This window comes from Polyergus mexicanus, unplaced genomic scaffold (assembly GCF_030449975.1).
Source record: "Polyergus mexicanus isolate NDT 795.1 unplaced genomic scaffold, iyPolMexi1.0 SCAF_10, whole genome shotgun sequence".
Taxonomy (NCBI): Eukaryota; Metazoa; Arthropoda; class Insecta; order Hymenoptera; family Formicidae; genus Polyergus; species Polyergus mexicanus.
In genome coordinates this window covers 4,352,642-4,368,327 of record NW_027223330.1, presented here as the reverse complement: position 1 = coordinate 4,368,327, position 15,686 = coordinate 4,352,642, and the positions used below count along the sequence as shown (strand labels likewise).

The 15,686-nt window shown below is 31.1% G+C and overlaps 1 protein-coding gene across 3 annotated transcripts in view; it reads right to left on the bottom strand.

Moving 5' to 3' along the window:
- Positions 1-3,355: 3,355 nt before the first annotated feature.
- LOC138937353 (uncharacterized) overlaps positions 3,356-15,686 on the bottom strand; it is a 26,151-nt gene continuing 13,820 nt past the window's right edge. Inside the window, exons 7-8 of one of the 3 annotated variants that reach the window (XM_070303541.1) lie at positions 7,056-7,273; positions 3,356-5,215 (exon numbers count right to left, since the gene is read on the bottom strand). In XM_070303541.1, the coding sequence (XP_070159642.1) occupies positions 5,078-5,215; positions 7,056-7,273 (356 nt within the window). In that variant the 3' untranslated portion in view covers positions 3,356-5,077. The remainder of the gene's footprint in view (positions 5,216-7,055; positions 7,274-15,686) is intronic. The other 2 variants (XM_070303543.1, XM_070303542.1) reach the window with 2 other exon arrangements.

Here is a 15,686-nt window from a genome sequence, read left to right as displayed (position 1 = left end):
TTATTATTGAGATATAAAGAAGGAAGAAGAGAGAGCGTGTAACTGAGTATTCATAATAAATAACGATGACGACAGCGACGATATATATGCCACGCCGTGTTCCTTATTGCTTCCGAAATCTTAGTTTAAGATAATTACGTGCGAGTACAATCCGAGATTAAGTACAACGGTGCTTTTTTTCACGCGAGAGAATGGAAATTTAGAAATATATTAATCTCTTCTCTCGCGCAGTCTCAGCAGTCTCTAGTAATTCGATCGCATCTACAGGTCTCTAATTTAAGGCTTCACTTGTGCATGCTCTCAACAACGAAGATGAGAGGAGGCACGTCTTTGTGGCATAGTTTCTTTAAATACATTTTTCTTTTTATTCAGGCCCCGAAGTGTTCTCTGTGTCAATCTTTTTTATCATTTTTATTGTCAATGGTTTAATTTTTTCGTCATTAGACGAATCTGTTAAAATATGTTGCGTGTATGAAATGCAGGATCTTTCGCTGAGAAGAGTTTTTAATCTTCTATCGCATTTTTCTTACAAAATAAAAACATTATTATATGAAAATTTATATGTTCTATCAAAAAGAGTTGCAATGTGATCAATACAACTTATGCAAGATATTTAAGTTTATATGTGATGGGAATCCCAATACAACAAGCTCAGAGCAGAGAGCGCTAATGAAAAACGCACCTAAGGAATAGTGCGCGAGCTTAAATGTTCGATTTAAAGTGATCGAGGCATATAGCAGCACATACGCTCAGTTCGAAATTTTTCCTTTTAATGGCTTGAATCCACTTTTTGCAAAGCTGTGGATCATTGGGAAAACGATGTCCCTCTCTTTTCGTGCACCCGAACACACAACACATCGATATAATTACTAATTTACACACAAACAAACGCGACCGTGTATGTAAATATGAAAAGCCGGCGGCCATAATAGGTGCATTCCTCATTGGCACTCCTAGTGACGAAAAGTGGCATGCGGGATTCCCATTAAAATAAAATTCAATTAAAATAATTAATTTTGTTAATAATGTTTGTTATATTTTGTCATCTAAAATCAAGCTACTCAAGTTTTCATATATGAAAATACACAGTGCATTCAAAAAGTTTGGGGACTGATTTTTTTCCGGATGTACTAAACTGCACCATTTCTTGCCCTACACTGGATCTAGTTACTATGATGCCTCTTGAGTCTGTTATATTTTTTTTATCATCATTGAGTCAATAGTTTAATAAAGTTTGTTTAAAGTTTTTAAAATTTTTAACGTCGTCACGATTTTCAAAATGGAGCAGAGAATCGTGATTTTGTTATGTTTTAAATGTGGAAAAACTGCAACAGAAACACATAAATACAAGATGCATATGGAAAAGATCGTCTAATAAAATGTTCTTGTGATATGCACAGTTCGAGAGTGGCCATGAGACAGAAAGACGCTCTTCCACGAGCAACACGGACGAGAATGACGAATGTGCGCGCGCGCTTCTCGCGCAAGATCGCCTACTGGCAATCGAAATGTCATACAAATTGAACATTAGTATGGGAAGTATTCACGTTATCATGCATGACGTGCTCGGCAAAAGAACAGTGTGTGCGAGGTTTGTCCAGCGCTTTTTGACACCGGAGCAAAGAGAGCAGCGCGTTGCGGCGGCACAGAATTTGGTTGAATGGGCTGATGCCAACCAAACACTTTACTAGACAATCTTTTCCATCTTGCATCATTTTATATGTTTCTGATGCAATTCCTCCACATTTAAAATAAAATTTAATAAAAATTCTCTGCTCCATTCTGAAAATGATAACAACATTAAAAATTTTAAAAACTTTAAACGCGCGCAAACTTTAGACTTTAGGCTATTGATTCAATGACGGCAAAAAAAATATGGCAGATTCAAGAGACATCGCAATAACTAGATCCAGTGTAGGCCAAAAGATAGTGCAGTTGGTACGTTCGGAAAAAAATCAGTCCTCGAACTTTTTGAATACACTGTATATAGAATTATCTATAGAAAATGCGGCATATAAGACGTGCGCGCACATTGAACAGTTAAGACTTAATTTTATTTTGATTTTCCTAATCGATATAAGTTCTATTACAATTACTGAACTTGTATTAATGAATCGTAAGACTTTCTTTTTTTTTTTACAGTTTTTCTAGGGCACATATACTTATTTTTCTAGCAAAGAAATATTTTAAAAATATTTTGGAAATATTTTCTATTTAAATACAAGGTGTGTTTATATAAAGTAATCGGGTTTTTTCTTCTTTTTTTTTGTGAGTGCCATCTATTAACGAATAACACTGTTTTAAAGCTTTAAAATTAGATCTATCAATTGTAAAAATTTCATTCTTATCAGACGTCATAAAATAATGTCGAATGAAAGGTAAAGTAAAAATTTGATGTCGTGCGAAAACATAATAAAGTAAAGAGTGACTATCAAGTTTTGTATAAAATTTGAGAAAAAAGTGACAAATGTACTAAATTTTGAAAGAAGTTTTTCAATCTATCGCATACATAAGTTTTTGAGTGGTTTGGAAGATTTGGGGACAATTGCAAAAACATGGAAGACAATGAGCGATCGAGGCATTCGAAAACAACTCAACAACAGATCTCGTCGAAAAAATGTGAATTATTGAAAATTGATGCACATGTACCATAACTGTAAGAATGTTAGCGGAAGAATTTGGACGCATCTAAAAACACGATTCGCAATGATTTTACATACTACTGTCTTCGATGTCGAAAAGAGACATATTTAGAATAAAATAAATTAATTTTGCCGTGCAATTGCTTTTTGATTTTATATAGCTTTCGTCCAGTTACTTTATAGCCACACCTCGTATATGTACATATATATACACATAGGGTGATTTAAAACAACCTGTTGTCCTTGAAATGTCACATTCTTGAGCAAATTCTGCGATGATTTTTCCGTTTACAAAATTTTGTCCGATGCTTAGTTTTTAAATATATATATAGTATTTTGAATATATTATAATTGAAAATAATTAGCTACTTACGAATCCGGTACAACGGGTAGCCAGGAACGGCACAACGCGTCATGAGACTCATTTCACAATTTTACAATAAATCTCATTTATCATGGGATTTTATGCCTTAATTTATGTGGAAATTGATATTTGCGAGTTATAATAAAGTACTACAATAAAAACAGTAATGTTTCCAATGATATTTATTGTGAAATTGTGAAGCGACGCGTGAAGCGTCTCGTGACGCGTTGCACCGTCCTTATCTGTCCGTTGTACCGAACTCGTAAGTAGCTAACTATTTTCAATTATAACTCAAAGACTAAACTTCAGACAAAAGAAAGTCTCAGAATTCTCTCAAGAATATGACATTTCAAGGATATCAGGTTGTTTTGAATCATCCTGGATATATATATCTCATTAATAAAAGTACATTAATTGCAATAATCTTAAGCTTAATTAATAAACTTTGTCTAAGGAATTAGGAATAATTCCGCGCGTTTGACTTCTGTTAAAACATTTTTGAAATTGATGTGATTTAGTTTGAATAATATTTATTATTATTAGTAATAAAATTGCGTGCGTTAAAGAAAATATAAAAGTTTCTTCAATAATCCTGTTTCCTTATTGCAGCTAAACTAAATTGTCATATCAAAAGTAGGAATGCATGTTAATTTGTTTTTTTTTTTTACTTTACCTCATAATAAATTAATATTTTTTCAATGTCGTCACTCGCGTTCGATAGACCGGTAAAATACTCAAAAATTCTATTTTCGTGATTTGTAAATTAAATATAGTTATAAATCTTGATCAACTGTCATAAGTTTTATTTTTATTAGAAATGCAAGACACGATTAGATTTAATTACATTTATTATGCAAAATCAATACATATGTATTTATTAATACAGATAATAAAAATAGTTTCGGAATTTTACTCAACTCTCTCTTTGCTTTCTTGCAGATACTGGTGATGACATACAAAAAAAAACTAATTTCGAAATTTAGTACAAAAAAAATGCACATGATTCCTAGCTTTTAACATTACAACTCGGTATGGTTGCAATGAAGGAAGAGGAGAAGGTAAATAGAAATCTTAAAGTATGAAGAATTATATGTTTGCTAAACTTATTATTTGAAAACTATATATGTGTATGTGTGTATATGTGTGTATGTGTATGTATGTATGTATGTATGTATGTATGTATGTATGTATGTATGTATGTATGTATGTATGTATGTATGTATGTATGTATGTATGTGTGTATGTGTGTGTGTATGTGTGGGGGGGGGATGTTCGTAGTATGTATATACATGCTACGTAAATAGTATTTCGCCTTGTTAATCCAGTTAAGATAAAATTAAAAAATATTAACATTTATCGCGCGCAATGTCTAAAATTTCAAAAAAATTTTTTTTCTAATTTAGAATAACATGATTAAATGTCGAAAGCCATAACGACGTTACAGGTACGCCATTAGAGAAAATATCGATATTGCCGTTGGCATCATTGTAGTAAGAATATTAATCGAAAAAAATACTCATGTACAATATGAAACAAGACGACAACGACGACAACGACGAGCACTTCTGAGCGGCACAGTTGATTTCGCGGCACAGTTGAATTCGCGACATGTATATATATATAATATATACAACAAGTTTATGAGCATATAAAATTTTGTATAAAAATATTTTCTTGTATGTAATGTTTTTACGTGTGCTTATCTGTGCTTTGTGTGTATGTGTACTTGTGTGTTTCTCTCTCTCTCTTTCTTTCTCTGTGTGTGTGTGTGTGTGTGTGTGTGTGTGTGTGTGTGTGTGTGTGTGTGTGTGTACATGTTGAATAATTAATACTGCATAATTAATATCATCTCGTTTCATTATGCACGCTGTATCGCGGCGTGAGTTTGCCGACTATTTTTCGCGGAACGTTGTTACAATCCCTGGTATAAATAATTTTTCGAGGAAAATTACTGGGAAAGTTCGCCAAGATATGGACGTTCATTCGGAGCGAACGTACGTCATCGAAAAACGGCTACATTGTCTTAGAAAGTTTTCGTTAGCATACCTAGATGATAAACCCAAGATCTTTTTTAGTGCGTCTCCTCTGAAAGTGAAGTTGCCACCAAATTCAAAGGAACATCAGAAACGTTTTCCTCGTCACCTTCATCCGTTTCTTCAGTATCCATAGATAGATGTCGCTGTACACGCTCCTCGGGTTTTGTATGTTGCTACAATTAAAGGAAATTGCATTTAATAGCAATTCACAACAAAAGATAAATCGGTTACGAAGTAGCGGAGAGTACACATATGGTTAGTTAGTAAAACATAACTAGAAAAGTGGGCGGTTATTGTTGAGAGAAGATAAGATAGAGAAACGAGGAAAGAAGTGAACGAGTTGAAAATATAGGAAAGGAAGGAGCTTTGGAAATTAAGTAGTTCAGCAAGAAAAAAGAAACGAAAGGTAACAACAAAGACGTGATAGGAAGAAGAGTAAAAAAGGAAAGAGAAATACACCAGTAGTTGAGAAAAAGAGCAGACAGATGACACCAATGGCGAGAAGATTGTGTTAAAGTTATATAAAAAAAGGTTAAGTCATATTATATTTAATACATTTACTTGCGCAACCCATGATGCATTGCGAAAGACCGGGAGAGCCAATAACATAGTTTACCTTATTTAGCATCTCTTTTCAATATTTAGCATCTCTTTTCGATATTTAGTATCGCTTTTCAATAGCGACTGCGCACAATCGATTCTTTGCATTGCATTATGAGTTGCGAAAAGCTCATGACTTAACCTTCTTTTATATAACTTTAGGTCATGTAAAAGGAGGGCTCGAACGGAAGGTAAGACACCGGGAGGAGTAACACTGACAGATACAACTTAGAAAATTTACGCAGGTATTTTGAATGAGAAATTAATAAAAGCAATGGAAGAAATTACAAAAAACACAATTTGGATTCAGAGCGGGAAAAAAAACAATGGATGCAGTGTATATGTTTAACTATATAATAAATAAAGAACTAAGGAAGAAAGGAGGAAAGATATTTGTGTTTTTTTGCGGATCTTAAGACGGTATTCGACAAAATGGATAGACAGAAGTTAAATAAAAGAATGGAGAAAATAAGAATTAAGGGTTACTTAAGAAGAAGGATTGTGGAAATATATAGGAAGATGATAAATATAGTGGAAGTAGCAGACAGGTAGAAGATAGAAGATTTTTTGACATAGAAGGGATTGCGACAGAGCTGTCCAATGAGCCCTTCATTGTTTAATATATATGTAGCGGATGTGGAGGATGAAATGAAGAAGGAACAGATAGGAGGGATGACAATAGGAAAAGAAAAATTTTAGACAATGATGTATGCAAACATATTTGGCGAAAAGCGAGGAAGAATTAAAAGGAATGCTGAAACGATTTAAAAAATCACAAATTTCAAATAATCGCGGGCTAGTAAGAGCCAGAACGCGGATAGTAATGCGTCAGTTTCATAGAAAAATAAGTTTTCTATGAAACTGAATATGTGCACAGGGCACGAAATTTACTGTGCTATACCAAGATTTCTAAAATTAATCTCAATTCGAGATTTATAATAATCCCTCTTTACCCTCCTGGAGAGACGAAGGCAAGAAAAATATCGGAGCGAAGTCGCTGAATCGGAAACTGATACACTACCATCCGCGTTCTGGCTCTTACTAGCCCGCAATTATTTGAAATTTGTTAAAGCTTAAAGTTTATAGTTTTAAAATTACAAGATTCAATGTTTCAATGTTTTATAGTTAAAGTTACAAAGTTACGAAATGTTCTAAATGTTTAAATGTCTAATTGTCTAATGAATGTAATGAATGAATAATGTATACTGTGGAAGCCATCCGAAGCTGCAAGACAAGGATTAAATAAAATAAATAATAAAAAAAAACAAAAGATAAATTATGGAAACAAAAGTCGAATTAAAAATTTTACACTGTTTGATAAATCTTTCTAATTTTCTTTAGATACGTTTTAAATATGAGTACAAAAAATCTTTTATTTGTCTATTCGAGTATAAAAAACAAAGGATAGCTTACGTGAATCATATAACTAGGCAAAGGTATTGAGTAATTGGCAGGCGCAGGCGGATGACCACTGGATATTCGTGCAGGCGTCAATGCTGCCATCATCAGATGAGGTTGAATTTGTCGTCGAAGAGCCGCCAACATGTCTGCACTCTCGGCATCCATTTGTTCCGTTGTCGATTGAGATGCTAAGACTGCATCCCCTTTTTCTGACAAGGTTATTAATCTTTCTAGGATAAATTTTCATTTTATATTGTAATGTAATTAGATGGATCGATATATTTTAAGGAAATTATTAAGATCTAATTTTTCATTGAGTAAACATTTAAGTGAGTGAATATTTAAACATAAAACTATTTGCAATCAATGTTTATATTTCTTGACACTGATAATGGAATTTGCATAGAATAAAAACGACTTATTGGTATAGTAATTGCAATAGATTTAGCTGGTATTTGAGCATCATTTAATATAATTTTCAAGATTTGGAAATGTGCTAATCTTAATACAATAAATACGTCTTTCAAGAAGGAATTAAATAATATATCACTGAAACGGCAATTGCAATTTTTGCAATAGTTATTGAAATATTAATTAAAAAAGATTGTCAAATGAGCGCAGGTTTTGCGTAGCTAGACTGTGGAATGTACACTCTAGGCGTGCCAGCGACGAGCTTCGCAGTGTCGCACGGCAATGAAAAGTTTGGTGGCCCCGCGATGAGAATCGGGGCGAGTAACGAGCAGCCATTAATAACAATAGGGTATTATAAAAAAAATGTTATATAAATTTTATTTTTAATTAAAAGTAAATTATAAAAACATTATTTCCAAACTTTTAAGATTTTCCACCAACAATAAATAATTTGAAAATAAATATATAAAGATGATTAAAATTTAAAATTTTCACGCGACTTGAAAACGCTTCGTTATTGGTTAGTTCGTGCGTGACGTCACTTCGTTACTAAAACTTCGATTTAGTATAGGGAACAAAGAGATTGTTTGCAGTTTTACTTTTTTTAAAGAAAAATAATCATTAATGAACGAAGTCAAATGGAAGTAGGATATCTTGAAGCAAATCTACCAAAAATTGATACGTTAATGATGTGTTAATTTGTAAGAGAAGATTATCGCTTTAATGCTGCAGAAATGTAAGGGTTAAAAACATCTGCGTATATTACATAACAAGAAATTCATTAATTTATATTAAGATTCGATTGTTCTATTTGCAGTTAAAATATACAGGGTGTTTCAGAGCGACCATATCAACAGTTTTTTTAGGAAACAACACATTTTCGTGAAAAATGTTTCATGCAAAAGTTGTAGAGCTCTAAGTGGCGCATTGTATAATAATATTAGTATGACCTTGAATAGCACCGTCAAAGTCACATAAAAATTACTTTGAACTTTTTAAATGGAACCTCCAATTTCTCATTACATATTCTTATAGCTTACCTCGAAAGCTTTCCGAAACACTATAATAAAGTATTTTTTCATTAAGTATTTTTTGAGCTATTTTATATCTTAATCTGACATATTTTGATATAAAAAATAAAATATCTCGTAAAATATTTAATTTTCTATAATCTTACCGTAATACTTTTATTTACAGAATAATGAGACAAATCAATTAGTGTAAAAATAAATAAATAATTATTTTAAGAAATATATTGTAAATAATTACATACTTTTTCTTAAAAACAATTATTTTTTAGTACGAGTATTTTTAAGTACGAAGACCTATACATATATATGTTTTATATATATTTTTTAAGGTTATTATATTAATTGTCTATTGGAACTACGTATCTAATTATATGTGTTTGAACAACTAGCCCTAAATGCGCGCCTGTAAAAGAATTTTAAAATTATTATTAGATACGTAGTTCCAATAGACAATTAATATAATAAGCTTAAAATATACATAAAACACATATAAGTCTTACTTAAAAAGTAGATATATATTTTAACTGCAGATATAATAGAACAATCGGGTCTTAATATAAATTAATGAATTTTTTGTTATGTAATATACTTACGCAGATATTTTTACTCCTCGCATTTCTGCAGCATTAAAGCAACAGTCTTCTTTTATAAATTGACACACCATTAACGTATCAATTTTTGGTAGGTTTGTCGAATTTGCTTTAACATATCCTACTTTCGTTTGATTTCGTTCATTAATGACTATTTTTCTTTAAAAAAAGTAAAACCGTAAACAATCTCCTTGTTCCCTATACTAAATCAAACTTTTAGTAACAAAGCGACGTCACGCGGCTATAGCGTTATATTGGCGCGTTTTCGTAGCATTTCAAACTATGATATTTTAAACAGTTTAAAAATAATACAAATTGAATATTTTGAAGCAAACAAAAAAAATTTTAATAACTAAATAAAGTATGAACTTTAATAAAATAATATTTTTGAAAAACGTTATATATTATTATTATTATTATTATTATTATTATTATTATTATTATTATTATTATTTAATAATTAATTTTTTTTGTAATTGTTAGGCAAGCATTTAGTTAGCATTACTTATCTAAATCATTTAGTAATTGTTATTAATGGCCGCTCGTTGCTCGCCCGTACCCCGACTCTCTTCGCGGGACCATCAAACTTTTTGTTGCCGTATGACATTGCGAAGTTCGCTGCTGGCACGCCTAGAGCATACATTTCACAGTCTAGTCGCGCGAAACGCGCACTCATTCGCCAATCCTTTTTAATTAATATTTCAATAATTATTGCGAAAATTGCAAAATGGTATAAGACTTTTCTGTTCAATTTACTGTGCTCTACCTGCTCACGAGCGTTATCAAGGATGCTTTTGGACACTCTATATATAAGATAAATTTGTAAAAGCACATGTATTTATGTAATATACATAATTTGTTATGATCTATTTCTTTTAGTTTAAAAGACAAAGAGGGTGACCACTTTTCGTAGAATACTCCGTATGTATGTATGTATATACATATACACAGAGTGTCTCACGAATATATATTTGTATATATATAAATACATTCACGCATGCAGTGTCCCACGAAAAATGGCCACCCTCTTTATTTTCTAAACTAAAAGAGATATACCATAACAAATTATATATATCAAATTAAATGGTTCCAACTGAATTCTATTGTAAGCATAAGAGAATGGTTGCTTACAAAAGCTGTCTATGTAAGGAACGGAAAAAAATGCATAATTTGTTTATAATAATATAGATATTTCGATATAATAAAAGTTGTAACATTGTTTGAAACAATTACAACAAATGTATGATTTAATGTAAATATTTTACATATTATACAAGTTTTATTGACTTGAAATATCATGGGCGACGTTTATCTTTTCATTTTCAGCCATGCGATATGGCCAATTTCATGCGTTAGAAATTGACAGGATTGGGGATAAGCTAATTTTTTTAACTAAATTAAGTTTAATGTTAATGTCCCAAAAATTAACTAAGTTTAGGTTAAAAGTTACTTAAACAAAAATTAACTCAGTTAAAGTTAAGTTAAAAAATTATTAACTTATTAAAAAGTTAAAAGTTAATTATGCAAAACTATGTTTTTTACATAATTCATCTTTGAACTGTACACTTTAAATTAAACTTTTTAAATTTAAATAATATAATAAAAAGGTGGTTTTTTATAAGAAAGATAATGTATTTTTTCTTATATGTATAATAATTAATAATACACATTATTTAAATATATTATAATTATGTAATAGAGATATTATAGTGTTTAAAAACAAAACGATTAATAGAGACTTCGGTTATAAGAGGACTTTCCTGTTTAATTTGAACCGCTCTACCTGCACACGTGCGTTTTAACTTTATCTTTAATTGTTAGATATTCTAACAATAAATTAAATTTTTAAGAAGAATTTTAATAAAAATGTCATCTCAAAATTATGGTACGTCATTTATGTCATCATAAACTAAACCTAATACCTGCACTAAACATAATATTCTGTACCATTCGTGTTCCTAAAATACAACACAACAGTACCATTTGCATGTAGGACCCAGCCCCAATGACCTTAACCTTGACATATGTTGTCAAGGTCATCGCCCTGAGTAACTCTCAAAAGGTTTTAGCCGTCGCTCGTTGTTTACTGAAAAGTTATCAAACAAAGATTTGTAAAAATCAAGGTTTTTGTACGTAATTTGACAATGAAAAACTTGATATTGGACTTAGTTTACAGAAATAGTCCTACGTATACTACACACGTACACTTAAATAAACATACAAGCTTTTATATAGGGTGTTCAAAAATAAATTTTTCTTCTTTTCTTTAAATCAAAAACCAAATTTTAGTTTTAAATTAAAAATAGATTTGGGTTAAGTTATATTTTCCGAAAGTGAAACACCCCCGTAGGAGCGAGGAGAGCAGAACCCACTGCATCCACACATACACTTTCCCATCTACACAACAATTGTAGGGTGGACTTCGCTTCGCTTTGTAAAGTATATGCGTGAACACAGTGGATTCCGCCCCCCGCCCCCCCCCCCCACCTACGGGGGGACTCCACTTCCGAAAGATATAACCTAACCCAAACCTATTTCTGATTTAAAACTAAAATTTATGTCATGTACACGGTATCAAAGAATTACATTCCATTTGTTAAACTTATTTTATTAATAACTTTTTAATAAACAACGAGCGACGGCTAAAACCTTTTGAGAGTTATTCAGGGCGATGACCTTAACAACATATGTCAAGGTCAAGATCATTGGGGCTCTGGGTCCCCTTTTTGCTATATTTACCCGCAGTTATTTTACTTTAGAATTTATTATATTACTTACAACTGCTGATTACTACATGTGATCTTTAATAAACAATAGAATGTAAAAGCTTTGGAATACTTTCTGATGATAACAATTTAATTAAAATGCTAAATATTATTATTAATTAAATTATTATTTATGCATTATCGTATTATTTACACAACTACTGGTTTATCAAACGCAAACTTAATTCATAGATTTTCTATTTATATTTTCGTACATTGAATATTATGATCAAATGACAACATGACATATGTCAATCTCCAATGCACGAGTTAGAAGTTGGCCATATCGCAAGGCCGAAAGTGAAAAAATAAAATATCACATCGCCCGCGATATTTCAAGCCGATAAAACTCGTATATGTAAAATATTTACATTATATCACACATTGTTATATTCGTTTCAAACAGCGCTACAACTTTTATTATATCAAAATATCCACATTATAAAAAAAATTACGCATACCTCTCCACTCATTAACATAGAGTTTTTGTAAGCACCATGCTCGTAATAAAGTTCAGTTTGAACATTTAATTTGACATATATTTGTTATGGTCTATCTTTGTTAGATTAAAAGATAAAGGGGAATGATCACTTTTTGTGGGACACCCTGTATATTGTGCAGGGTGGAAAGTAACGCGTTACTTGTAACGCCGTTACCGTTACAGTTACTTTTTTTTGGTAATTATAACGGTAACGGCGTTACAAATTTTATTTGTAACGGAAAAGGTAACTTCGTTACATTTTTCAGTAATGAGTAACGAATTTAACAGTTACTTTTATCGTTACTTTTTTCGAATTTATTCGATATAATTTTCATATAAAGGAACATAATAAGAGTGTTGGAACAGCATTACATGAAAACTACTGGAAGCTCATTGTGGTATTTTGTTTCTTTGTAAGACAATGTTTAAAAATTTTTAGTATTTAATTTGAGCTTGTATTTAAAAAAATTGTATGTAAAGTTAGGGTAATTATTTACTATAACGGACCCAGCTCCAATCACGTTGACCTTGATATATGTTGTCAAGGACATAATCCTGAGTAACTTTTCCTTATAACTTAATCGGCGGTCATTGTTTATTAAAATGTTATTAACAAATAAAGTTTGAAAAATAAAATATTAATTTTTACATAAGTTTGTAATTTCCACGCAAGAAACGAGGTCCATCTGCATCAGAACCCTGATTTAAATGTGAAACAAGGTCTTTACATAATTAATATAATATTAGAAAAAATCAGTACACATAGGAATCAAAAATTTTATTTATTCTACAGTTGCAAATGTACTGTTTTCATCTAAGGGATACAATGTTGCCATTATTTCAAAAAATTTACGTATTCGTTCACAATATTGATATTTACGTTTAAATATAAACTATATTTTTATTATTGTCAACATAGTTTCGTGAAACTAGATGACTTTCCACGTAAAACAAGGTCGATTTCAACACATTCTCTGTTTACAGGACGAAACACAACAATAGAGGGGGGAGGGGGGACTCACTACGTTCATGCATAAACTTTCCCATTCTCACAACAATTCTGGACTAAACCTTGTTTCGCATTGTAAAGTATATACATGAATACAATGCGTTCCGCCCCCCCCCCCTGTCCCCCCTTAACCCAAATCAAATTTTAGTTTTAAATAAGAAATAGGTTTGGGTTAGGTTATATCTTCCGGAAGTAGAGTCCCCCCGCAGGGGACACGGAACCCACTACATCCACGCATACACTTTCCAATTCACACAACAATTCTGGGCTGAACCTCGTTTTGCATTGTAAAGTATATGCATGGATACAGTGGGTTCTGCCCCCTCTGCGGGGGGCTCCACTTCCGGAAGATATAACCTAACCCAAACCTATTTCTTATTTAAAACAAAAATTTGGTGTGGATTACGTCGTATAACTTAAACCAAATTTTCGTTTCGAATCTAACTTAAACTTTAAATATCTCAAAAATTATAAGAGACCGTCGATTAAGTTATAAGAAAAAGTTATTCAGGATTAAGTCCTTGACAACATATATCAAGGTCAACGTGATTGGAGCTGGGTCCGTTATAGTAAATAATTACCCGAGTTACTTTTATAAAGTAACTTTCCCAACCCTAATATTGTGTGTGCGCGTGTGTAAGGTGTCCCATTTTAATCTATCACTCTTTTTATTTTCGCAGGATAAAGCCGAATTAAAAATATGTCCAGATAAAAGTTGTAGAGTTCAAAGGAGGCCAATAGACGATCTTATTATTTTTTGGATCGAAGGTCCATGTTGGGCCCCGTGGAACCCAAGCCAATTTTTTTAAAAGGGAACTCCCATTTTTTATTACATATTCATGTAGCTTATCTTGAGAGCTTTTCAAAAATATTTTTTCATTAAGTATTTATCGAGTTACTTTATATCTTAATCTGACATATTTTGATACAAAAAATAAAACATCTCGTAAAATATTTAATTTTCGATAATCTGCCCGTAATATTTTTATGTACAAAATAATGAAACAAATCAATTGGCATAAAAAAATAATTGTTTTTAAGAAAAAGTATGTTATTATTTACAATATATTTTTTTAAACAATTAATTGTTCTTTTCTTTATACTAATTGATTTATTACGGTAAGACTATCGAAAACTAAATATTTTACAAGATATTTTATTTTTTATATCAAAATATGTCAGATTAAAATATAAAATAACTCAAAAAGTACTTAATGAAAAAATACTTTATTATAGTGTTTTGAAAAGCTCTCGAGATAAGCTACAAGAATGTGCAATTAAAAATGGAGGATTCCGTTTAAGAAAACATCGATCACATCGACTTGGCCTTGAAAAGATCACTCAAGGTCAAATCCGTATTTTCATCATGTGTCCCTCTCTGAACCCTACAATTTTTGTACAAAACATGTCTTTCCATCTTGCTTACTTTACGAAATATTTGCGTGTATTGATTAAAATGACTCACTCTGTATATAATACCTTATATGTATGTGTATACAGGATGTCCTATTTTAATGTCCTCAGGCAAATATCTCAAAAACCAAGCCCGGAAGAGAAAAATGTTTCAGACAAAAGTTGTTTGGTTTCGAGGGGGCCATAAGATGGTACCATTGGTTTGATCTTGGAAAATCATTTGAAGGTCATGTGAAGGTCAACTTTAAAATCTTAAATGCAAATCCCCATTTTTTATTTAGTATTCTTGTAGCTGACATCGAGAGCTTTCCAAAACACTATAATAAAGTATTTTTTTATTAAGTACTTTTTGAGTTATTTTATATTTTAATCTGACATATTTTGATATAAAAAATAAAATATTTCGTAAAATATTCAGTTTTCGATCATCTTACCGTAATACTTTTATGTATAGAATAATGAGACAAATTAATTAGTGCCAAAAAAAAAACAAATAATTATTTAAAAAAATACATTGTAAATAATTTTCTTAAAAACAATTATTTTTTATACTAATTTATTTGTCTCGTTATTCTGTACATAGAAGTATTACGGTAAGATTATCGAAAACTAAATATTTTACGAGATATTTAATTTTTTATATTAAAATGTCAGATTAAAATATAAAATAACTTAAAAAGTACTTAATAAAAAAATACTTTATTACAGTGTTTTGGAAAGCTCTCGAAATAAGTTACAAGAATATGTAATGAAAAATAGGGAGTTCCATTTAAAAAACGAAAGTTGATCTTCAAATGACCTTGAAAATGACCTTTAATGCCAAGGTCACTATTAGATAACCTCCTTTGCTCCCTACAACTTTTATCCGAATCGTTTTCCTTCAAACGTTGATCCTGAAAAGTTATGAGGGTGGAATTTTTAAAATGGGACACCCTGTATATAT